General features: G+C 43.7%; 1 protein-coding gene across 2 annotated transcripts in view; it reads left to right on the top strand.

Moving 5' to 3' along the window:
• Nucleotides 1-1,850: 1,850 nt before the first annotated feature.
• Nucleotides 1,851-24,677, top strand: part of efnb1 (ephrin-B1) — an 81,250-nt gene continuing 58,423 nt past the window's right edge. For both annotated transcript variants that reach the window (XR_006371746.1, XM_044127592.1), the window contains exon 1: nucleotides 1,851-2,971. Coding sequence is in view for 1 of the 2 variants with exons in the window: in XM_044127592.1 (XP_043983527.1) it covers nucleotides 2,727-2,971 (245 nt within the window). In the remaining variant the exon portion in view is untranslated. The remainder of the gene's footprint in view (nucleotides 2,972-24,677) is intronic.

Below are 24,677 nucleotides of genomic sequence, written 5' to 3'. Positions count from 1 at the left end.
TCTTGCAAACTCAATCAGATTAGATGGAGAGCATCGATGAAGAATCAACCATGTTGCCCTCCGAAGTCGGAGCAAATCTGACTAGAGTCCACTTCGTGTTTCAGCTTTCGCTGTTCCTTCCATCAACAATGGTGAGACGATGTGGTGGAAACATCTTTATTTTACAAGGCACACATGTAAGAGTGCATCTATAATCAGTGTTGCATGTAGCGCCTGCAACAATAAACGGAGCAAATTAAAGGGATGTTTGTGTATGAAAAGTAAAGCCTAAATGACGTTTGTAAGAGATAGTGAAAACAATGTTTATGGGCGTCGCCATGTTGAAATTCTGACATCTTAATTAGAAAGCTGTTACCTCGGGTATGACGTCAAACCCACTTCGGGTTCCAGCTTCCAAGGCAACTGGAATGCAGCATGAGTTCCATCCATTATCTTCCCCACTCTTACGGTGTTCCTGAATATACGTTCATGTGTTTTTACTTGGTAAAAAAATCCTTCAGACCTTTGCCTTTGACTTCGGAATGGTCTGCTGCTGTCTGTCAGGTAAAACCCTGGTGAAATTCTCTGAAGTTTGGGGTCCAACTGCTTTGGCAAGGCGCCGAACCGCGTATCCCCGTAGTCAGGGAATGTCACGCTGTCCAGCAACCTGTTCGATTCTGCTGTGGATTCAACAACTACCCCGAGGTAACAGGCTAGCTGTTGAATCTATAACAGAATCTAACAGGTCTCCCACACTGGAAAAACACACAAATATAAATACCCTCAGATAATTATAGTGTATGGAGCGTAAAGCATGTGTTGAGCTTATTGTCTCACAAAGATTTATAGGCTGTCTGCAGACAACAGGATGTTGGAAGAAAAAAAAGCATAATTTAGGAAGCATAGAGCACCTCTTAAAAATGTCTGTTTTCCTCCCAATTACAAAAAATCCCACCCCTCCCTTCTCCTCTCCTCTTCTCTCTTCTTCTCTCTCTGTGGGAGCCCCGACGCGGTTTTGTTGCCACCGTTAGGGGGCGGCATTGTTTGCATAAATGCAAGGCAACAGAAAGAATCGCACGCACAAAGGGGGCACAGACATGGACATGATCAATTATGTGTCAAGCATTTCTTCCTCAGTGAATGAATGGCTCGGTGACTACAGGGCTACCGGCCGCCTATTGTCTATTGACGCTGGGAGACGAAGTTCTCATGCAGTTCATTATCCCCCAAAGAGGACAAACAGCGAGAGATCCAAAGAGGCCATTAATCATCATTCCCTTCAGAGAGGAGAAAAGAGGCAATCAAGCTAACAGGTACTGTAACCCCTGCACTGCAAACTGTAAAGTTGCTTTTTATGGGCCAAAAAGAAAAAAAAAATCCTAAACACATTTGCCTTTTTTTTTAAATTATGATGATGATGATAATCAAGGTCAGCACAATCATCGCCATTTAACAATATAACTGAGTCGTTTATGACATAAGTAGCTCGTTTATGATCAATTCCCCTCTCATTTAAATTGGGCCAAAGTTTTTTTGTTTTTTTTTTATACTCCTGTAGCCTATCTCAACTCTCCCTTCTGCTTTCAGTTTGACGAATAACTCCAAAGTCCGTTTCAGTTCGGGTCGATGGCTCCGGCCGAAGCGGCTGGTTGTGGGTGAAAAGCGGGGGGTCAACTTAATAACACCCTCCCACACCACCGCCACCATTCCCTAACCCATTTTCCTCCTCCTTCTCCAATCCACCCCTCCACGTCCCCATAAATGCCTTCGCTTCCTGCTTCCAACTTCGGACAGAGCGCCGTGATTGGCCACAACGCACGCTGTGGGCCGTCCCCGCCCGCCTTTGCCCGCCTGCGCCTCCGCTCGGCTCGAGTTACCAAGTCGAGCTCGGGCTGTTGCATATACACACACACACACTCACACGCCACACACACATACATACATACAAGCGTTCACCGGAGTCTTTTCAAGGAGATAATTTTTTTTTTTGCATGGGGGTAAAACAGAAAAGGAAAGAAAAAAAAATGAACGCGGAAAGATGGGAATGTCGCCGAGCTGAGTGAGATCTACTCCTCGACCCCCAACAGACGCAGGTCGGATCCATCCTCCTCTACACTCTCGGTCCAAAGAGCGGCGTGCATTTTTACGCACTGGGCATTTCGCTCCGGGAAGGCGGACTGAGACTGCTCGCAGTGCAATCCTCTCACGCTGAGAGCCGGGAGGGATATTTACAATAGAAGCTCCCGATTCCTTTGCGGAGAAGAATAGAAAAAAAAAAGAAGAACGAGGAGGAGGAGTGAAAGATAACACTGGAATGAGGAGGACCTCCAAGATTCCTGGCGTGCTGCGGAGTTGTGACTGATGGATGAATGTGGTCATCTGTAGGCTAAAAACGGGCGACAGGTACGGAGACCAGCGGGGGAGCTTTTAACCGATTGGCTCGACCGGATCGAATCCTTGGAGTTTTTCTTTTTTCGTTTTGTTTTGGGTTTTGTTTATTTTTCCTCTCCTCCCCAACAGGGTTAAAGAGAAAAACAGCCACAGGTCATACAGGACACTCATTTCCTCCAAATCATCCTGCGCACACATCGGTTCAGATCAGTCAAGGACGAAACAAGCAGAAGTAGGCGGCGGAGGGGGGAGAGAGAGAATTGATAGATATATTGATAGCTTAGATAAGGGGACGATCTGAAGACGATCTGAAGAAGAAGTCGGACAGGGGGACATGTATCTGACAGCGACCTCGCATGCTCCCGACTGATCCCGAGCTCACCTTCCCACGGGCCGAAGCGCGCACTCAGGCTCGTCAGGCGCGACGCAGCGCCCCCGTCGCTCCGGCTTCTCGGCTCACTCTCCTCGGCGTGAATTCCCTCAGCATGGCGGGGCTCGGATGTTGGAAGTATTACCTCTGGATGTTTATTCTAATGTGTAGGTCGGCGCTACCCTCGGCTAAGTCGCTGGAGACTATAATTTGGAGCTCGCAGAATCCCAAGTAAGTCCCAAGTCCTTCGTACAAGCACGGGTGGGAGCTGCAATTGCTGGGGAAAAAAAAAGTTGGAAATTGCATCGAGGTTCTGCTAAATTTTGTAAATTTTATATATATATATATATATATATATATATATATATATATATATATATATATATATATATATATATATATATATATATATAATTTGCTTGATTATAATTACCAGTCCTGCACACTGGGAGGTGTGTGTTTATATATATTTACTCCACAGTGGGGGGAATTTCCCAAACACCAACAGCCACAGCTCAAACAATATACAGCATGCAGGCCTTCACTTTAATCACAGTAATGGAAAGTTGATTATAGTAATTTATGACAATATTACATGCAGCTTTTATTTTCAGACTTTAGTCTCCAGAAGTTGGGAGTTTATCCTCAATTTCCTCACACAACCTTGTAATTGGTGTTGTTTGCTAAAAAGAGGAGTTTGGGGGGGTGAGGTAGTCATGTAAACTGTTCTAAGTGTGTCAAGGTGAAGTAGTCATCTCTCTCTCTCTTTCTCTTTTTATTTTTCGCTTTCTTTTTTCAACCCCTCTATAATCTTTCAAACAAAAGGGCCACCTTGTATTTTAGATCTCACAGTTCTCCACTCCCCGCAACAAAAAAAAATCCAAGATGAGATTCACTTATAAGAGGCAAATGGTTTAAAAAACAAACAAAAAAATTCTTAATTGCTCTGGCTGGGTACCAGGCTTAATTTCTGAAAGTAAAAGACAAGTTTACCTCCTTCTCCTCCTCCTCCTTAAAATTGCCATTATTCCCACCAAAAAGAAGCCGAGCGCAGCCCAGACTTCTGATGGCACATTATGCTCTGGCAACAATTATCACCCACTTAGACGTGACTCCTGCATTTTGCATGATGTTGGAAAGCGTTCATAAAGAGAAAGGGAGACGGGAGGGGAGGGTAAACTGCAAAAAAAAAAAAAAAATGTATGTGACCTTCATCTGAGCTCAAAGCAGGCCAGGGGACTGTTGAGACGGAGAGTAGCTTTGGCCAGCTTCTAACTGGAACTTAGTCATTCAAGTGAATCCATGATTTATCCCCCAAATGTCAGATGTTATAGGGGCTCATTGTGCAGTCAGCGAGTAGGAATATTGCTGCAATGTTCACTGGGCTGTGTATGTATATATATATATATATATATATATGTGTGTATGTGTGTGTGGCCACCGCTCTAATGGCAAGACTACGGCCCATCAGCTTTTATTTGACTCTGGCTGCGCCGCGTATATATACACACTCACATATGTATATATACAGTATATCTATATATATATATATATATCTATATATATATATATATATATATATATATCTATATATATATATATATATATATATATATATATATATATATATATATATATATATATATATATATATATATACTGTATATACACACTAGATGTGGAGTACTGTGGTGTGTTGAGGTTTTAAGACGTCACCGATTCCAACTTGAGCTTTCTCATAAGCTAAAGTTTTCCCTCGTATCCAGAAGTGCTGTGTTGTTGCAAGAGGCCCTCAGCGCTCTTCCCCCTTCTTGATTAAAACTTCGGCGATCAGAGAGTTACCTAGACGATTTATTTGCCGATTGGTATTTCATGATCCGTACTACAAATTGGATTGAACTGGACCGTTTGTGAACTGATCTCAATCTAACGGCATGCTCTGGGTCGCATTGGAGTGAATTTTGTTTGAATCTGAATTCTGTGTAGCTGAATGTGATTTGAAAAGCGGCCAAACGTACCATTTTTGTGGAATTTGCCGCTGTACAGATAGAGTTGAGCCTTAATCTGCATTTATAGAATTTGCGTACCTTTTAAAAGCCGTCCAGCGTGAATTCAGGGGATTTCCAAATGGTTTAAAGTAGCAGTCCACCAGATTTTTGGAACAAGTCTGTATTGGATGGATGCTTTTGGAAATGCTGGAGCTTCGCTTCAGAAATTCAGCTAAATATCCAAAATATTTATCCTGCTTGATTTCAGTAGGGACAGTTATTGTCTTGCAATTAGAAAGTTGTGGGTTCAATCCTGACTTCCTCATGTTGATGCTTCTCTTGGAAAGGTTCTCAACTCTACCAATCTGCAGATAAAAAAAAAAAAAAAAAAAAAAATATATATATATATATATATATATATATATATATATTGTTTGTTTGTGCTGTTATTTTAACGATTTAGGAATATACGCAGCTAAGTTGGGGTCATGATTCTTAACTCTGTTACATTGTGAGGCTGAAGCTAAACCAGTTTGGATGCATGCAGCTTAAAAATCCTTTTAAATGAGAGGTCAGAGAGAGAGGAGCTTGGAGCCCACCTGTTGCTACGTACTGCCGGTCAGCTGGCCAATAGGGAGGTACGAGACTCCCGTGGAGACAGACAGACGACTGACTCGACTTGCTGTAACTACTTCTAATCACGAAAGGTCCTGAAAATCATACTACGGAAAGTGATGGCGTGTCGAGCAAAATGTGATTTGTGGAAAAATGAAACTGGAATTAAAAAAGGAGAAGAAGAAAAAAGATTTAATCGGGGCCAAGGATTACTCAGCCGTCTTTGAGGGAGCCATTTTTCACTCTTGCTGTAACAGTGTCTTGTGGCTCATTCCTCGTTATTACATCGTGTACAGAAAACAAAAAGAATAAAAAGAAAAAAGCACTTTATTTGTTGAGGCATGCAAAGTTGTTTAACTTAATTTAAGTTCAGTAAATTTCATTTAAAATTGGAATTTTCTGTCAGGAAATGGAGGAGCCTGAGGTCACCAAGTGTTAAAAAAAAAGTGCAGTTTGAGTTGTTTTGTAAGTTTGCAGTCAAATGTAAAGCAAAGGACGTGTTCAACACGAGCCGATCCAATCAGGTTTGGACCTTCAGACATGAAGAGCCACTGCTCTATAAATTGCTCAAAGGGGATAAAGCTCTGCACATTAAGCTCTTTTATTTGAAAACTACTCATAATTTAAATGGGTGTTTCTGTCTGTTTTTCATAAATCTATGCATCTAAATGAAAGCAATCATTAAATGCTACGACTTTAGTGATCTGCTTAATTTGCATCAGCATGAATAATTGTTGTCCTTTATGTTTCAAAATCAAAGCGTTTCGATCATTTTTTTTTTTTGAATTGTTGCGTATTTGGAATAAAACTAATTATAGGATGGACAATGTCAGGGTAGCCCATGCCTGTAACACACATACACACGCACACACACACACATATACACAGACAGACACACGCTGCCACAAACTTTTAATCAAAAAAAAAAGAAAGAAAGAAAGAGAGGAGACATTTATTGATTGATGATGTCACCTGGAGAGAATGTCTCCGAAGGTTACCACGCTGCTTTTGAGGAGGATATTGAAGATCATTTCTCCATCTGTTCTCTTTCTCTCTCTCTTTCTCTCTCTCTCACTCTCTCTCTCTTTCACTCTCTCTCTCTGCTCCTTGTAAAAATCCCCCAACGCCGGCTGAATATTTCATAAAGTTCACAGTGGAACAATAATGCACTCTGCAAAGTGTTCTCTCAAGCTAATTATCCTGCTGCTCTCTGCTCAGAAAACAATAGACAATTATCTTGCTCTCTCTCTCTCTCTCTCTCTCTTTCTTTCAGTGTGTGTGTGTGTGTGTGTGTGTGTTTGCTTGGTGTACGTTACAATAACAGAAGAAAAAAAGACAAACCTGTTTTCCTTGTGAAACGTATCCATCAGCTAGACGCTGCGAGAAGGCAATAAAGGAGCGGGATACATGCGCCGCAATCAGCATCCGTCTTCCCTGCTTGCTGCTGCAAACTCCCCCCGTCTCCTCTGCTTGTGTTGCTCTGTGGTGATAATAGGAGGAGAACACCTATAGAAACGTACAGCGCGCCGCGCTATCTGGTGACTTATCCAGATTTACGACGCCTCACTTCCTGTTCCTGCTTTGGGGAGCTCTGCTGCCTCAGCTAATAAATTAACTTAGCCCCTCTGCATGTGCGCTGTGCCACATGCACGCACGGTCTAACAATACCAGCGCTTCCCTGCAGGCCTTGAGTTATGGGGCAAAGTATTGGGAAGCAGCAGCAGGTTCGGGCCACTGGGGTGTGTGCATACACACACATATATATATATATATGTGTGTGTGTGTGTGTGTGCTTTTTCACATGTGCATCTCCTTTATGGATTTTCATGTGAGGATGCAATCACTCCGGCTTCAGCAGCAGCAGCAGCATTATCAATAACTGGGGGTTGCTTAATTGATTTTCCCCCCAGCATGCTTGAACAGGCAACATACATCTTCGCCGTGGCACTGCTGACTTGAAAGAAAAGCATAACAAGAAGTAACGTTGTGGACTTTTTGTTTGGCTGCAGGATGCATGAGACCTTTTTCATATTTAATTTGACTTTGGATGAGTGACTAGAGGAGTAGGGAGAGTGGAGCGGGGGTGGAGGGGAGTGGCGGCGGGGGGTGGAAGCAGCCGTGGAGAAGAAGACAGGATGTGTCAACTTTCCCAAGTCGGTAAAAGAAGCGCCCCCAACATTTGATCGGAACAAATCGGATTAGCTCTCATTTAGCTGAGTGGGATTACCCCAGAAAATGTCACTTTGTTATGACTAATCACGTTCCATCCGTTTGGGTCGGAGCCCTCTGCGAGCGACGACGTAAACACACACACACATGCGCACGCACGCACACACAACATACACACTGACTCTCTCTCTTTCTGCGTCCTCAGGAATGTCACAGTGATGCCAATTTAACAATAATCTGACAAGGTCGCCGAGAGGGGCTCCTCTAACCCTCCTCGGCTAATATTTACCTCATGACCCCTCGGCTGCCTCGGCCAGATCAGCAGACAGTGAACAAGGAGGCGACACACCTCTGCAGTTTTTTTTTAATTTTACTTTTAAAAGCTTCCTGCTCTAGCTTTGACCTCCTCACACGTCTGTAAAACCCGGGAACGGTTTGCAGGGACTTTTTCGGTTTCGAGGCCCCACAGAGGAACGAAAAGTAGCGAGTAGACGGACGCGTTTTGGCGTCGATTACAGACTCTCGCTGTGGGTTTCTTCCCCTTCTCTGCTGTGTGTGTTTGCTTGTTGACCTCATCTGGTGCTTTTTTTTGCATTTGCTCCAGTGGCTTGGAGATTGATTAGTGCTCTGATGTTTATCAAGCCCTGTTTACTTTTTTTTCTCCCCCAGACCAGAAAAATAACATTGTGTCATTTCTGGCATGATGTGGCTGCAAGTTTACTGTTAGCTCTGCTCTGGAGCAGTCTAGCTATAATTAGTCTGTTAGTTTTGTTTTGTTATTAGTGTTTTCCTTCCCTTAAATAGAATAATTTCTATCATTATGGCATTATTTTTGCTTTGGTTGTATAAAAACAGAATGAGTTTCTGCCTTTGTTGTCAAAAGCAAATATTTAAAGTTTTTTTTTTTGGTGTCTCCTCTGAGATTCACGGTGACACCGTCTTAACGTAGCACCGATTTCAGTAGCAGGTCTTAAAACAACAGTCTGAAAGCGAGAAACCGACTCAACCTGTTGAGCGAGAGAGCCTGGACGAAACTTTGGGGACTGGATGGAAAAACAGGATTTTTTTTCTTTCTTTTTCCTGTAAAAAGGAGTGACGCTGCACTCCTTTTTTTCCCCCTCCCTGATTCCTTCTTGCCGAAACTCACCTTCCCCGTCTCTGCCTCCCAGAGTGCCCCCTCCGCCCAACCCTCCTTCAGACTCCTATCATGTTTCCCCTCTGATAGAGATCTCATTACACACAGAGAGGACTTAGAGCCCGAGCCCCACTCAGAGAGGAGCAGGGACGCTCCGACCAATAAGAAATACCTCGGCAAAGCAACTGGCCCTCGGCCCTGTAAATGCGCCCTGTGTCTCGGTGGAAGGGAGGACAGCTGCGTTTGCCCTCCTCGTGTGTGTTGCGCTCCTGCGCCGCCGACGTGACTGTTGTTTCAGCGGTGTGTAACGACAGATTCTTCATTTGGTTTATCTACACGAGGCACCTGGCCCCTCGGAAAAGCACTGGATGCCATGTGTGTGTGTGTCGTGTGTGTGTGTGTGTTAAGGTTATTTTAGTGGAGGGGGGGAATGCAGCATTTTCATTCAGCATGTTTTTTTATTTTTTTTTTCTTGGTTCCAACCAGATGGACTCACTTTATCCACTGGTGGTTTTGGCTGCCTGGTCGCTGAAAGCTGATCATTCTGTTTTTTGTGTGTCGCTGATGCATTCTTTTCTTTATATTCAAGCAGTGGTGCACATGAAACCAAGCTGCATTCCCCAGAAATGGGGCGAGTGGGATTGGCAGCTGATTTTTCTTCTTCTTCTGTGTTTGGAAGGGTGGGGGTGGGGGTTGGTTATCTTTCATGCCTGTATGATTTTATTTTTTTTCCCTCTAATGGTTCTCATGACTCACCACAGTTGCAGTTGTTATTCTTTCGGGACATATTACAGCGAGAACACCTAAATGCAATGAATCGTGTGGAAAAACGTGGCGGGCTGTGTCAGGATTGTTCTTTCAGTTGGACGTAACGACTCAAGTTCACTTCGGTCTATTCATATCTGCAGCACTGATGAAATGTCTCTGTTTTCGCGACACTGTTCTCACATACTACGAGACAATTCAACCTGGAGTGTCTCGTCGAGGCTTGACGCGAGCCCATCGCTGATGTTGCAGAAAGTCAGACGATTTCAAACCTTCTGAAACTTTCTGTCATTCCTGTAGTTGTTTTTAACGAGATGTCAGAGTAATTGGAGTGTTCTGCGTTGGGCATAAAGTGGCTACCCCTTTTGTTGCTGCACACTGTCAGTCAGCTGGCTGCTGCACTTGTCCCAACTCTACTGGGATGACAAATTTGGCTTCTTCAACATATTTTTAATCATTAGGAACTCAAAGAGTCATGTCTGTATGTACTACTGTATTAAAATTAAAACAATAAATACAAAGCAGAGCAGAGAAAGCGTCATCATAACCACAAGAAGCAGCACAGTATTTTACCAGAGGTAGGAACAATTGTTGCTTTCCTGTTTTAAATGCAAACTGTTAGAAAATGTCATATTTTTTATTTGAACTTTTTGTTTAGATGAGATCATGCAGTGTAGCTTTCATATAATGACAGTCTAATACCAGCCCCTATTTGACATATGTCTCTTTTGCCAACAAAACTTATGCATGTGAAAATAGACTAAATAAAGAAATACACAAGACTAAAACAGAACAAAATTGTAAAATGTACATTTTTTTTGTCACTATTTTCTTAAAACTGTTTCTAAATGTTTTTACATTACCCAGTGAGGTTAATGAATGCCATTTAACTATGTTCTGAAGACTCTTTCATTTATAAGGTGCATGTGTTTGAGAAAACAGTTCTTAATTTCTTGAAGTTATCTTTAAGTCAGTTGAAGTACCAATGCTATCTTACCTAAAGTACTTGCTCAGTATTTCACGATGTTGCTGTGTTCATATTTGCGTCATCTGCATAGAAGTGAGCAACATCTGGATTTATAATAGCAAAAAAAAAATATTTCAACTTGGCCTAAGAAGTAAAAAAAAAAAGAAAAGCGCAAAGCTCATCCCTGTGTCATCTGCGTAGGAGTAAACCGAAGCTGAACCCAGATTTATCGAGGTCATTTCTTTGGCTTTGAGTCCCTACTTTACCTTGATTGAAGAACTTGGACGTTGCGTAAAGAGGATGCAAGTTTATAAATAACTGTGTTGACTGCAAAGACGTGAACTGTGACTTGTCTGGTGAGTCGTTTGACATTGCGTGCTAATTTTACCTGAATCTAGACATATCCAATGTGTTTTGTTTTTTTAACATTACGTAGCAATTTTAGCTTGTCTTAAAGAAACTAACAAACTGTCCAGTGTATAAACACGTCTTTCATCTACATAGAAGTGAACTGTAGCTAGTTCTAGACATATGCCAAGAGCATTTCTATACTAGGAAAAACAGAAAATTGGTTCTAAAATTGGCCCTTGAGAAAAGAAACGACTTTACCTCTAAAACTTTATACTTGAGTTCTCTTTAAGCACATGCCGGATCCTTCCAGTTAAGATGTTTTACAACCAATTTATCACAAAGTCAGCGAAGGCTAAGTAATCCCAGTAGAGCTACTGTTGCAATTCTCAAGCTGTCAGTGGGTGGAATGATGTAAAGATCACGCACATAAAAAAAATCACTGTTTACAAAAATAATATTTCCGCATAATATATCCTTACATTGTCCGGCTTGTCGCTGATAAATGATTATATATTGTGGCCCTTGAACAAACACTCTGGCTGTCCAAACTGAATGTCTTTAGAATTACCTCACTGTACTCTCTCATTAAGGCGTGACAGTTCATGAGATTAGCCTGTGTGTGTGTGTGTGTGTGTGTGTGTGTGTGTGTGGTGAGTCACCCAAAGCTACGACAAACAGTGCGATGCCAAGCTTATTACACAGCCACAATTCTTTAAGAGAGAAATCCGCATTAATTTACGACGTAGGAGTGCCAAAACAGTTGCACGTTATTGGATTTGCTGCAAGTTTAATTGGATGTTAAATAAATTGCACATAAACGTAAAAATTGTTGAGCTTTCGCCTTAGTTTCGCTCTTCAGACGGCAATTGTTGGCTCGTGTGAAAGGGCAAGTTTGAGCTTATAGAAGTGAGTGAGTGCTTTAAGTGCGTGCGGTTGTCCCATTGTTCTTTGTCCAGCCACAGCGGAGCATTAAGGAAGTGTGAGGAGCGTGCCAGTGTGCCCCTGTGAAAGTGTGGAGGGCCTGAGTGGTGGATGAGTGTGGAGTGGCTGAACGGTGGCCGACTTGCAGGCAGTTAGCGACCAGGCTTTATTAGACGGAGGGCCCGGCTGGCAGCGGCTGGGAAGTTCCCATCGACTCCGGCTCTGCCAAGCAGAGAGACACATCCACTAGGGCTGGAAACCTTCCCTTGGGATTTCTACTGCCTGACTAGCCGCTTCGGCTGCGCGTTTAGCTGAATCGAGAAAAAAAAAAGGGAAAAAAAATAAATAAAAAAAATCAAGGGATGCTGAGTTACAGGAAGTGGAGGAAAAAAAAAAAGTTGAATGGGCAAAGTCTGCCTTTTGTTTGCCGTCTTAGGTCTTTTACATAAGAGCAGTTCATAATAAGGGGATTAAAACGAAGAGGAAAGGAAGCTAATGTAGAGCGTTGAAACTCAGCCTTGGGCTCAACCACACATCCTTTCAGTCCAGCATGGAGCTCCTAGATTACTTCCATGTGTCAGCGCGAGGGAGACAGAGAGGGAGAAAAGAAGAAAGGAGGACAGGCAGGGAGAAGTTGAGCGACTGAAAAGCGAGCAGACCGGGATTGGTGGAGATCAGCGGCGGCGTTGGACAGTGGAACGGATCTGTGTGACAGCCATCTCTAAAACCATTACCCCGACAGCTCAGACTCGGGGAACTCGTAACCTCCTCCTCCAGTCTGACCTCGGAGACTTAACTCTTTCTCACAGAACCCCTCTGTGTGCGGAGGAGGCAGGCCTCCTCAGATGCCAGTCCCTAACAGCGGGCAGGCCACTTTAAAGGCCAGCTGCACTGCAGCAACTTTCAAGACGTCAGGAGTTGTCACTGGTATACAAGCAACCTGGGATCTGTTTCCCTCCAGTTTGTGGCACTCCAAAGACTTTCATGGAAAGGTTCGAATTAAGTGTGCCAGGACTTTGTGGGAAGGACTGACGGATTCCAACAACTAATGGCAAAAAGATGTGGGACGGGGCAGGAAGTGCATGTTTATTAACAAATAAAATTGGAGAAAGCATTGAGGTGGGAATATAAATCACGACGCCGACGTGAAAACTTACAGCTCCGCTACTTTAATATAGCTGCTTTAGAAAATAAAAAGATGAGATGAAAATGGAATTCTTCACATTTTCTGTTTTGTGTGGATATTTGCAGAAGTTGAAACTACGGGTAAACGTATGTGTTGGGCTCGACGTTTCATTTTCAGAATGATCAGAAATGTAGGAAACTATTTTATCGCTTTACGAAGACATTCACCAGCTGTTGGTGATTTTAACTGTAGATGTGAAAGTCATTTAAAACAAACAATTTAACAGTTTTGCTTTAGCAGGTTTACTTTTACAACAACAAAAACTAGGTACCTAGCTAGCTAATTAACTAACTAACTTACTACAAAAAACATAGATAACATAACAGTGAATTAAAAGCTTATTTTAGTATGTTATATTATTAAGTAGCATATGTTTTTTTTGTTTTTTTTTTACCTTTGGCTTTCTAATTGAAACCAAAGTGAGCCTTACTTACACAATAGATGATTTTTATTTATTTTTTTTTCCCAAGAAGAGCCTGGATGAAGTATGACCACACCAAAGTATCATTAATGATCATCATGGAGCCCTTTGTTCAGTGTTATGAGTACACTAATGGAGTGACGGGGTAATTGAATCGAGTGGTAGGATAATAGAATGATAGAATGATAAAGTAATGGAATCGTGTGGCAGCAGCCAGCTCTTCCCAAGGGATGCTCCCAGTAAGTGTGTCAGCATGGCAGATGGGCGGTCTGCGAGGGATCCCCCCGCTTCCCCCACGTTAATTATAAAGCATCATAATCCATCTATGGCATACCGAGCCAGGACATGGAGACTATTAGGGAGAGTGTGGAAATGGCACGGCGTATAATCCTCGAGTCTTTGCCTCTGTTAGATTTCCAAGGCATGAAATATAAATCACCCATTTCTCCATAATAGAATGCTTCATGTGGCGCTCGGGGAATACTTTCTTGTTCTCTGTCTGTTGGTGCTGGTCTCCGTGTGTGTGTGCGTGTGTGTGTGTGTCCGTCCCAAATTTCTCGATGCTAACTGGAAGTTTTGTTTTATTCTTTCCCCACCCTCCAAACTTCACTTATTTCCCACCATGCCCACAGGCAAGACAGACGGTCCCAAAGAAAAGCATTTCAGCTTGTGTGTGTGTGCAAATTCGTGCCTTTTTTAACCCATTCTGCCAAGCCTTAGCTCAGCCTTTTCTAAGCAAACTCCCTGCGTGATCCTAGTCCCCCCTTGTGCTGCTGAGAGAAGCCAGAATAAAAGGCCCTGTAGGACACCCGCTGCTCCCAGGCCCGGTCCACGGCCACTCCGCCCCGCAAAGGCCCGGGCCTGGGATTTGGTCCGCGCCGGGGCCCCGTGTGGCAGCTGTGACTGACGCTTCAATCGCCTCTCCCTGGGATGTCCCGGCGCAAACCCCGCATTCCCTTTCACACCTCGGAAACGGGTGAGTGAGGGTTGAGGGGGTGAAGGGGGTGGGGGGGACAATTACACACATATTCAGCAACCCCCTCCCCCCCCCCACGTCTTCTGTCCACAATCCTGCAACTCTGATGTATGGCCATTTACCAAAGCTATAAAAAAACATTTGCAAAGTTTCTTGTGTTTCAAACAACTTGCAAATTAGCTTAGTCGTCTGGACTGCCCGTCTGGAATTCCATTATGCATCTGAAGTTGCTCTTGTTTATTTAATGTCTTCCAAGTCGTCCTGTCTCTAAGTAAACACCATAACTTTGCTATTTCCTTTGAATTTCCCCTGATATTTGGGACGTGTAAGTGGGGGGGGAGGGAGAAAAAGATTGGAGCTTTAAAGTGGAGTTAATGCCATCATGTATAGATTGTCTGCAAATTGAGTTTGTTTCTGGGCTATTGGAGCAGGGACTCGCAAGCCAGCGGGATTTAAGTCTCTTAATTGAATTATTTTGATTGCTGACTTGATGGATGGAGTCATATGTGGAGCGTTTGCCGTGAGTTTTTTTTCTTTTCTTTTTTTTTTGTCTTTTATTGTCTGACTGATTCTTCTTCCAATAGAGACATACCAGACAGATACAATAGGAACCTGTAATCAATCACAACTGCAAAACTGAGCCTTTTTTTTTTTGTTTAGTTTTTTTTTCTTTCACGTCGGGAGAGAAATCTGCCTGCCATCAGGTCCCAGTTCCACAATCCGTCCAGACAATGCAAAAGCAACAATGACATCAGATAGTATGGCACCCCTAATTCTAATCTTCCCATAATGCAATGCTAAACCCCGCAGAGACCAATGGTAAGGGAGAAAGGCGGGTTTTTGGGGTTTTTTTTTTAAATGCTCCTACTGCTGCTCCTCCTCCCATGGCCTCTGGCGCTATATACGTGTGTGTGTGTGTTCATGCATGTTTGGAAGAGAAAAAGAATTCAAGAGTGAATGGAGATGTCACTGTCAGACTCTTGCCTCTGCAGGAGCCCGCTCCAGAAAGGCCCACATTGACGGCTTGTGTGTGCAGGAGCCCGTCAGGGGGTCCGCCGCTTCCCCTTCACGCCGCGTTCCTACCGCCGGGATCGGAGCTCGCTGGGACGCGGGGCTATATTTCATCCTTTTTCATATGATGGGAGGCCTCCCCCTCCTCTCTCCTCCCCCGTTTCATCTCCCTCGCACACATGTTCCCCATTAGGTGCGTGTTTATTCTCCCACATGATGTGCTCGGCCGTGGAAGCCTCTCATCTTCCCCGATATTGGAAAAAGCGGCGAAAGGGGGCTGCTAAAGCAAACACAATATCCGAAGGAAAAAAAAAAAAAAAAAAAAAAAGAACCTCTCGGTTTGCTTTATGAACTATGGAGAGAATAAGAGTGAGCTCCCCGTGTCGGCTTGATTTAATGAGTATCTGAGGGTGGGTTTCTCCCTCTCCGGTCCCTGCAGTGTAATCTGTCGCTCTGTGATGTTTTAGCCCGCTAATCGTAATGTGCGGTGCTCCTTCCACGTTCTCCTATCTCATCTCCAGCTTTCACCCGCGCACTGAAAAACTTCAACTGCTTTTAGCTATTCTCATCCGTCTTTCAAGTCCCCCCACTGTGAAACATGACAGACCCAAACCTCCAACACATCACTCCTCTCTTCTCCTTCTCCTGTCTGCAAAGATGAAAGCTTTTCTTTGCAGACAAACCTCAGCGAATCCTTTTCCTTCTGCGCGCCGAGCACAGGCCAGGCGTCCCCGCTTTTAAGGAGCTCTGTTTGCTGCGTTTTACTGATTTATTTATACACCCCTGATTGTAGCACCTCTTGCCTGTCAAGAATCTCAAGTCTGAGCCCTGCCTGTGCGTTATGCAGGGCTGATTCGGATTTCAAATATACACGAACGTATTTATCATGGAGAAGGACCCCCTATTTAACATCCGGGGTCGACTCTCATTCATTTGTGCTTTTTTTTCCTGTCCTGGAATGGAGTGGCGTGATTCTTGCCATCAAACGGAGCTGCTAGTGCGCCTCTCCCACAATGGAAGGGAAATGATTTGGCTCCTACTGGAGGGTTTTGGGGGGTGGGCAGTCGCTTCAAAGCAGCGTGCCTAGCTGAGGCTTTAACCCGCCATCTCTCCGCATTAGATCTGCGTCCTGTGATGAGCCTTTGAAGGGTGTGAGCTGCTCCGGCCCAGAGATTGCAGTGGCATTGCACGGATTGAGCCTTGCAAAAAAAAAAAAAAATAGGCCTTACTGTTTGGTGGCAACGCCGGGATGGCATCAGTGTCAGCGAAGTGAGCCGATGCAAACGTGTTGGACCAAAAGTGGCAATGGTGTTGAGGGCAGCAGCTGGGACGTCCACACACACGCACGCACGCACGCACACGCCCTGAAGCAGAAGTTATTATGGATGCGTGTTGTGCAACAACTCAGGAGTCAGCTGTGGTCTGCTTGTGCCGATTATGGTTTGAGTGTGTGTTTGCAGATGGCTGTAATAACGATCAGATAGCCCTCGTAATGGAGACAGCCCAGTTTGTAATAGCTTCCTAAAACAACACGTGGAGCGTCTTTTACGAGGCCGCAGCTCGGCCCGGTTACGGCGGACGAGAGAACAGCGTCGTGCCAGACGAGCTATTTATTAGCACACGCTTCATACAGCTCGCGTCTCGCCTGCTAAAGGCGGGCCGTTATCAGAACAGACAGAGACTCCCGCTGCACCAGTTAGGCCGTCCTCCCCTTTTACGTTCACCGTTAATGAGCCTAATGATGTGTGTCTCTCTGATTGCGTCAGTCAATATGTTGTTCAGTATGGGTTTTAGAGATTCACTGACAACTTAAGCATGTCTGCCTGGATAAGATCTTCCATCCAGGGAGGAGGGGACGGGGGAAAGAAAAGAAAGAGCTACTAATTTGTCTTGGATTTGATGGGACATGTGTAGCTGTCTTTTACAATCATGAGCAGAGAATAGACTTGTCAGTCACATTTTCTGATAAGAAGCTGCTTTTAAGGCACAGAAGGCAGCGGCGTATTAAAATCACTGTGTCCTACTTATAGCAGTGAGTTATCTTGCTCCATATGCATTGCTGTCTCCTTCATTCTTAGCTTTTCTTGGATCCGGTGTTGACGTTTTGACTGCTGTTATAGCTTCATACAGAACTTTGCTTCAGTTCAAGCATCAATTTGTTTTGATTGGAGGTGCACCAATTGGGGATTTCCTGACCGATATTCATTTCCATTTCTCATTTACTGAAAAATGTGCCTCAAAGTACATACTGCACATTGGCTTAGATTTCCTTGTTTTAATGCACAGGGTTTAGGATTTGACCTGCAATGATGAGTTATAGTCGATTAAGGGAATTTTGGCTAAGTCTGATCAATGTCTGACTGATTGCATATATATATATATATATATATATATATATATATATATATATATATATATAGCTTTTCATGCATTTTCACCTTTGTTAGTATGGTCCAGTGTCTCTGCGATAGGGTTTATAGAGTTTTCTTAGCGTAATAACTAAGTCAAAATACCATGTTTTATATGCAACAACTTAAAAAGGCATAGCACATAATGTTTCAACTAGTAATTATTCTATGATAGTTATCATAGTAATGTTCTTATTAATGTTTAATGTTGTTTTTATTTTAATACATGAACTAAAGCAACATTTTGATAGCCATCCTCTAAATTTGGTAGTAGTTGTTAAGTGCTTTGTTTACAGAATAGTGTACATTTTTGCCACTTTCTCCATTGTGAATATAACAAGGTAACAACCAGCTCTGGTGATTTATTTGATTTATTTATTTGTTTTTTTGTGTGCTTTCAGACAGAAATACAAGAAAATGCTAAATTTGGAGCGCGCCTGCCAACTCTCAATTCATTATCCAGCCTCCTCATTTATAAAACGTAGGGAAAGTTGCCTGTACAATCTGTTTAATACGTACTTTTGATGGCTTGGATCACATTCAATCAGAGGGACACGGTACTATTTACATAACTGCTAGCATATTCCATTTCTGTTTATTGTCTTGTAGTGCAACGATTAGCAAATCCCACTGGTTTTCTCTCGTACAACTACAACACGCTCCGCTCAGGTGTAGCATCTTTTCCAGATTCAAACTCCGACTTCAGATACAAATCAAACACACCATTAATGATTGAGTTTATCTGCTCAAATGGCTAGTCTGAAGATAGCTGCTTAACAGGCTAGAGACTTGTAGCTTAGTAAGAGGCAGTGGTTCCCTTAACATGGCGGTCCGTGTCTTTTGCTATCAGAAATATCGTCAAGAAGCTGGATGTCGTTTTCTTATAAGTGATGGAAAAGTGTGGTAGCATTTCTTCGGCTACCTAACCAGGGCGAGGAATTCTAAAAATATCAAAAAGTAAAAATAAAAAATTGAGGTCAAACCTTGTAGTTGTTTGCTAAGAGTCTGCTTCTTCTTCTATAAAGTTTTTCAGACTTGATCTGCAGCTGTACATACTGTTTAAACTAGAAGCTGCAGTCAACGCTGTGTGTGAGGCGTACAAAGGGACAAAGGGACAAACTCACATCTGAATTCTGTCGAGAAATCTGGCACATGAAGGTGCAGCCATGGTTTTGCCATATCCCGCGTACAGCTAGAGAATACTCTGGTCGCTCCCTGTGCTTTCTCTGGAATCTTATTAAAAGTACGGTATTTTTAAGGGTTTGGAAATTGTACCTTTTTAAAACCAATGGGCTACTTTGCCAGTAACCAGCCTATCCCTTGTTTGAACTCCTCACTTTTTTTTGGTGCTAATGTTGGTTTTATTCTTTTGTGGAATAATAAAAAAAAGACCTAGAGCCCCTTGACACTGATAAAAGCCATTTCTTTTATAAGCCACACAGCTTTTGATTGATCTGTCCCATGGTCTTGATCCTTGGGCTTGGCTGATTAAACCTATCCATCAGCCTCTCTTATCAGCGCCCTAACAGATCGACTGCAGGACACTGAACTAACCCCCCCTGCATTGTTGCAACACAGAAAAAGTCAAAGGGTAAGGACAGGGAGGGGAGAGGTTTACCAGAGCCCCTCTCTTCAAGGCCCTGAGAACAAAGCAAAAAATAAATAAAAAAATTCCCCACTTTGTTATTCTAAAGTAATAGCCCTGGTACAGAAATAAGACTTTGGAGATAGCCATCCATCATGCTATTGTCATGAATGTACCACATGCACACAAGCACCCGCACTTCTCCGCTGTGTGCGTTGCAATAACCTCGTGAAATGAGGTCAAACTGCAGCGTTGCAGATTGTGACGAGTGCTTCTGTCCAAGAGAGAAATCATAAAGTAATGCTTCCTGTCTGGACAGTGTTGGGCCCGCACCACCGATGTGACCCTGGCCCCGGTCATAGCTCACACACAGACATCAGCCAGATAATGACATCCCTTTCACTGACAGGCTGTCATTCACATGCCTGCACAAGCAACCAGCACACACACACACACACACACGCGCACCCGCACACACACACGCGTGTGCGCACGGATTGACTGAATACACGTGCAGCTAGCTCAAAAATGAGGACAGACGAACATTCTCACCGTTATGAATCACCAGAGTGATTTGCAAGTCAAATTTTTTTTTTTTTTTTTTTTTTTTTTATAAGATGTGTCTGTTATTTTTCCTGAAGAAATTTGAGGCGCTCATCTTCCGGGGGACTTCTAAAGCGAATGCATCACGGCTACTAAAACGTGGATGATTGCACGCCGCTTTTGCTCTCGTTTATCTGCGTGCATCCATTACCGTCAGGCTGTCAAGTGAGTGAAACCAGCAAACAGATGGGCTTTTCAGGTTCACATATGTTTGATTTCTGGGGAAAGTTTGTTAAACATCACACCTCCTTTATCTTCACGCTCGTGCTAGCACTCGGGGAAATCAACTTTTTGCTCAATTTAAACATGAACACAAACATGCTTGCGGGACGATGGTATCGCTTTTTTATTTTTTATTTTTCCGGGCTGCTTCAGAAGCTCTTTCTCTGCATGTTACATCAGATAAAATTAAAGTTTGCAACTGACTGACTTATCGTCGAACCATCAAGCCAAGTTTACACAGTCTGAATTATTATGTTGAAAGAAGATGGTTTATTGAAATCCTGTTGGAGCATGCTCCACAGAAGCAGGTGTAGACCTGCTAACTTGCCTACTGGCTGATTATACATTTTTTCTTTTTAAGGAGGGGGCAGGGGGAGGCTTGAATATTTGTGGGATTGGGGAGGTGGGGGGGCGAGTGTTGCTCGCTCTCCTCAATGTAAGGCGGGCACATTCATTAACCTGGTTTCCAACTAATCTCCTGGCTAATTCATTTAGTTCTCCCAAGTACTCCTATGTTTTAATATCCTCTCGGTGCTGGCCGCTCATGGGATGTCGCCGGAGCGTAGCCATGGCGATGATTGTGTCATTATTTTGCAGTCAGATGAGTGATATCCCAGAGGGCTCTGGCTGAGTTGTCCAGGCTGGTTGAGAGGGACTGATTAGAATTGCAAATGGTGGCCAAGTGTTGTGTTTATTGTGTGTCTCAATATTGGAGACAATCAGGCGAATCAAAGCCCTCAGCTGGAGGGATGGGACTGAGGCACGGTGGGCCTCTCTAGTTGGCACCACGTTCTTTGCTCCCCCCTCCCTTTCTCCGGCTCCCCTCTTTTCTTCCCTCTTTTGCCCTCTCGCTCGGTCCACTCGGTCGTGTGGGTATGTCCTGAAGTGCGCGGACACAGCTGTTAAAAGAGCCCGAGCAGCAGAGAGAGAGAGCGAGAGACACACTAAATCTAGTGCACTCATCTGTTGTGTGGCAGCCCTCTCACGCAGCTGAGAAACATTAAGCATGCTTTATGGTAATGAAAGAGCCAGCGACAGACATAAATATCAGTCAAAGTGGTGACGGTTTCAAAATCTTGTTGTTCGCTCGTAACGCAAATTTGTCATTATTGCAAATTATTGCAAAGGAGAACCACGCAGTCGCGGCTCGCTTGGAAACGCTCAAATATCTCGGCGCTGTTTGCGCTGACAGGCTCCGTTAATGGAACATGTTGGCCGGGCGCCACGTCGATGATGGCTCGGTGACAAGCCCGTGGTACAAAGTGCCCTGCAAACACACATGTTCTTCCCAAATCGCCTGCGAATTGTTCTTCCTCAATGATCGGCCATTATCCCGATATTGACTCAGTGTTTGCACAAGACTCGCCAAAATCCATCTGAAAGCCATCCAGCGCGGCTGTGTTAGACAGGAAGCCTGTGTTTTAGCTGTGCGTGTAATTCACTCTGTCACTTGCACAGAGAGAGGCCCATCTTCTCTTGTTTCGCTACTGTTGGCTTTTAAAGAATGCCTCTGTGTTTATAACGTGCATGCTATGCGGGAGCGGGTGTATTTTCGCGAGCTCTCATGCATGCATATGTCCCTGTTCGAGCACTTGATAATTCCCCTCGGTCATACGTGCGCCTCATATTGCACCGCATGACCAGTCGCAACAGGCTCAAGTGAGGCCCAGGTACAGACATGCATCCTGAACAGGTATTGCTACGGGGAATAGACTGTTATAGCTTCATTTTATTGCACCACACATGGTCTTTTTTAGCTCTCATTTGCCTTGGGCTAAGTGAAAACTAAGTTTGGAGGAATGTGTCCATGCTGCAGAAATGTGTCAGACTTTCAGAGAGTTTTCTCCTTTCGACTTTTGAGCGAAGTGAGTGAAGGCCGGCGGCCGTCGCAGGTCTCAGATGTCTTGACGTGAAATGATCAAGAGTCGCCGGCCTTGAAAGGCGGCAGTCGGTGTACGCGAGACGCAGACGCTCGCAGCCTGTTTAGACAGGGGTTGCGTGGCGTGAAGCCTGACAAGAGCCTGATGAGGGATGTTAAGGATAAGGAGAAATAAGAGAATGGGTAAGAGGGAGAGCGTGTGTCACATTGCCAGTGTGGCTGAGTGGGTGAAAGGAGGAGAGGGTTCACGAGGCGACATCTCGTCAGCTCTTTGACTTTTCCCCGTTTCCCAGGGAAGCTGTTTTAAGAACAATGCAGAAGACAAACCGCCAACCACCGACGAACTGAACTGCCACAAAGGAAAAAAGAAGGCGACGGCTGCTGTTTGTTGGTGACTGAGTTATTGCTGTTGTCTGAGATCGGAGACTCTGGAAAGGCGCGGGCGTCTGCGCCGTGCTTGTAGCCGACACGTATCACCTACCGGACTCCTCTGCCCATCCATCTCGAGGCCCTCCTGACAATAGCAGGAATATATTAAAAAAGAGCTAGTCAGGAGAGAAGGGGACACAAGATAAATATTGTGTTAGTATTTTTCCCTCCCGCTCCCTTGCAATTGTCTCTCACTCTGACAGATGAACAATGGAAGTATTTTGAACTTTGCAGCGTACGATCTTTTATGTCTGGGTTCAGAGCTGTGCTGTCAGAGCCAGACGTGCTGTGGCAGAGATTGATTGATTTGCTTTCTGCGTAACCATGTCTTCCCTTTGTTCTTCCAGGAAGGCTTTGGTTTCTCTCCAGATTGTCTGGCTGTGTCATATTAACACCTGTTAACAACAAGCAGCCTTATAAAATACCCTCTCAGCTCCATTTAAATCGTAAAGAGTTCACATAAAGTTCTAATAGGAAGTAGCTAATGTCTATATTATGAGACAGAGCAAACATGCACTTGGAAGGACCAAATATTATTTACTGTTGTCTCTCTTTTATGGCGTCATTTAGATATTTGTAGTAGAGTTTCTGCTTCATGTATTCTTGCTAGGAAATCTTCAGATGATCAAGTATTAGGGTACAACAAGGCTTTCAAAAGTTAGTTGTAAAAAGTGCTTAAATGTTTCATGCAGTTTCTTCAGTTTATCGTGACCGTAGAATCTCACTGAAGCAACCAATCAGACAGAGTGGCTACAATCTGTGTCTGTTGGCAAAGAAGTGCTAACCTGCTGCTAAGGCATTTCTAGCTAAAATAACAGAAACAAAGACGGTACGGAGACGTGTAATCATGGCAAACAGAGAGTGGCTCAACTAACTGAAGAAAATGACTGAACTGAAATGAAATTTTAATTGGTAAGTTAAGATTTGTATGGCTTGAATCCAAGCAGCTAGCCTGAGCTAACATCAGCTAGCTAATGTTAGCTTATAGCTTATTGTGGTGCACAAAGGTACGATATTCTGAGCAAAGGGAAAGCTCAGTTGAAAAATGCAAATAATTTAGCTGTTTTTTTAAATCAAAATATTTGTTTACTGAAGTCTGTTTTGTCCTGGCAAAAGAGGACAAAATGTCATTTTTAGCATTTGTAAATGTTTTAAATCCCAGTTTAGAGAAGAAATCTTGAATGTTGGTGTTACAAGCTAACATTTAGTAACTTGTGCTAGCTGTTTACTCCCTTACATGGTTTCTATGCAGGCCTTAAGCTAAACTAAAGTAAAAATGCCTGAACTAATCAAAATAATCAATGTTCTTGCTAGCTAGTGTATAATTTTGACTGCACAAACATGTGACTGGAACCAATATTCTTTCCTGAGAAGAAAGCAAATAAACATATTTCCCTAAATGTCAAACCAATTCCTCAAAGAAAAACCTCATTAGGAATGGGTGTCAGGTTTGTTTTGGAGTTCCCCCCGCCCCACGGCCCCTTCCTGATCACCGACTGATTTAATTCCCAGATGTGTCAATGCCAAAATATACTGCTGGGCAGGTCAGCCTGAACCACTCCCCCACCCCACTTCTGAGAGTTGTGAAGACTTTGAAAAAAGAAAAAGGAAAAAAAAAAAATCACCGAATTGTGGCTCTAAAGTGAAACAAACCTCTCTTCCCCCAACGAGTTTTCTCTCCCTTTGTTTTGCTGATCAGTCAGAAATCCCGATCCCTCCAGCTCCGGCATGCTGAGATGGAAGGACAATTGTTCAAAATGAATTCAACTCTGACTGGTTCTATCTGTGTCAGAAAGAATAAAAATAATTGGGATAAAATATCTGTGATTTCAGCTTTTGTCCCTGTTTATTGCTGAGTCTGATTGAATCCAACATTAAAGAGGGTCTTTTGAATGCCTTTTGTGAGCCTATTAAGGGAATTGGAGATACAGACCATAAAATGTCCTCTGTAGCAATCTGCGCAAGCTGTGTGGGTTTGATGATGATTATGATCCCTTTTCTCTTTAGTTACTCCATCCGCTCCTCCAGGTGGTTGTGGGTAATATTAGGTGAAGAAGGGTGGATGGGGGTATTGTTTGCTAGAGGAATCTTTTGGTTAATGTTCTCTTGCCTTCCTGAATACAGATATCCAGGAAGGACTGGGCTCAGCAGTGCCCAGTCCTCGGGGAGTCCTCTCGCTACGACTGTTGGACATCAAAATTTGGCTCGACTTGGGGGGTGGGGGGTGGTTGGCAAGACAACACACACTCACGCTCACCCACTCAGGCCTGTGTGCCTACATGCATCACGCACATCACACATAGACA

Source organism: Gambusia affinis, linkage group LG09 (assembly GCF_019740435.1).
Source record: "Gambusia affinis linkage group LG09, SWU_Gaff_1.0, whole genome shotgun sequence".
Lineage (NCBI taxonomy): Eukaryota > Metazoa > Chordata > Actinopteri > Cyprinodontiformes > Poeciliidae > Gambusia > Gambusia affinis.
The sequence above is the reverse complement of the archived record's forward strand: the minus strand, read 5'-3'. Positions and strand labels throughout refer to the sequence as shown.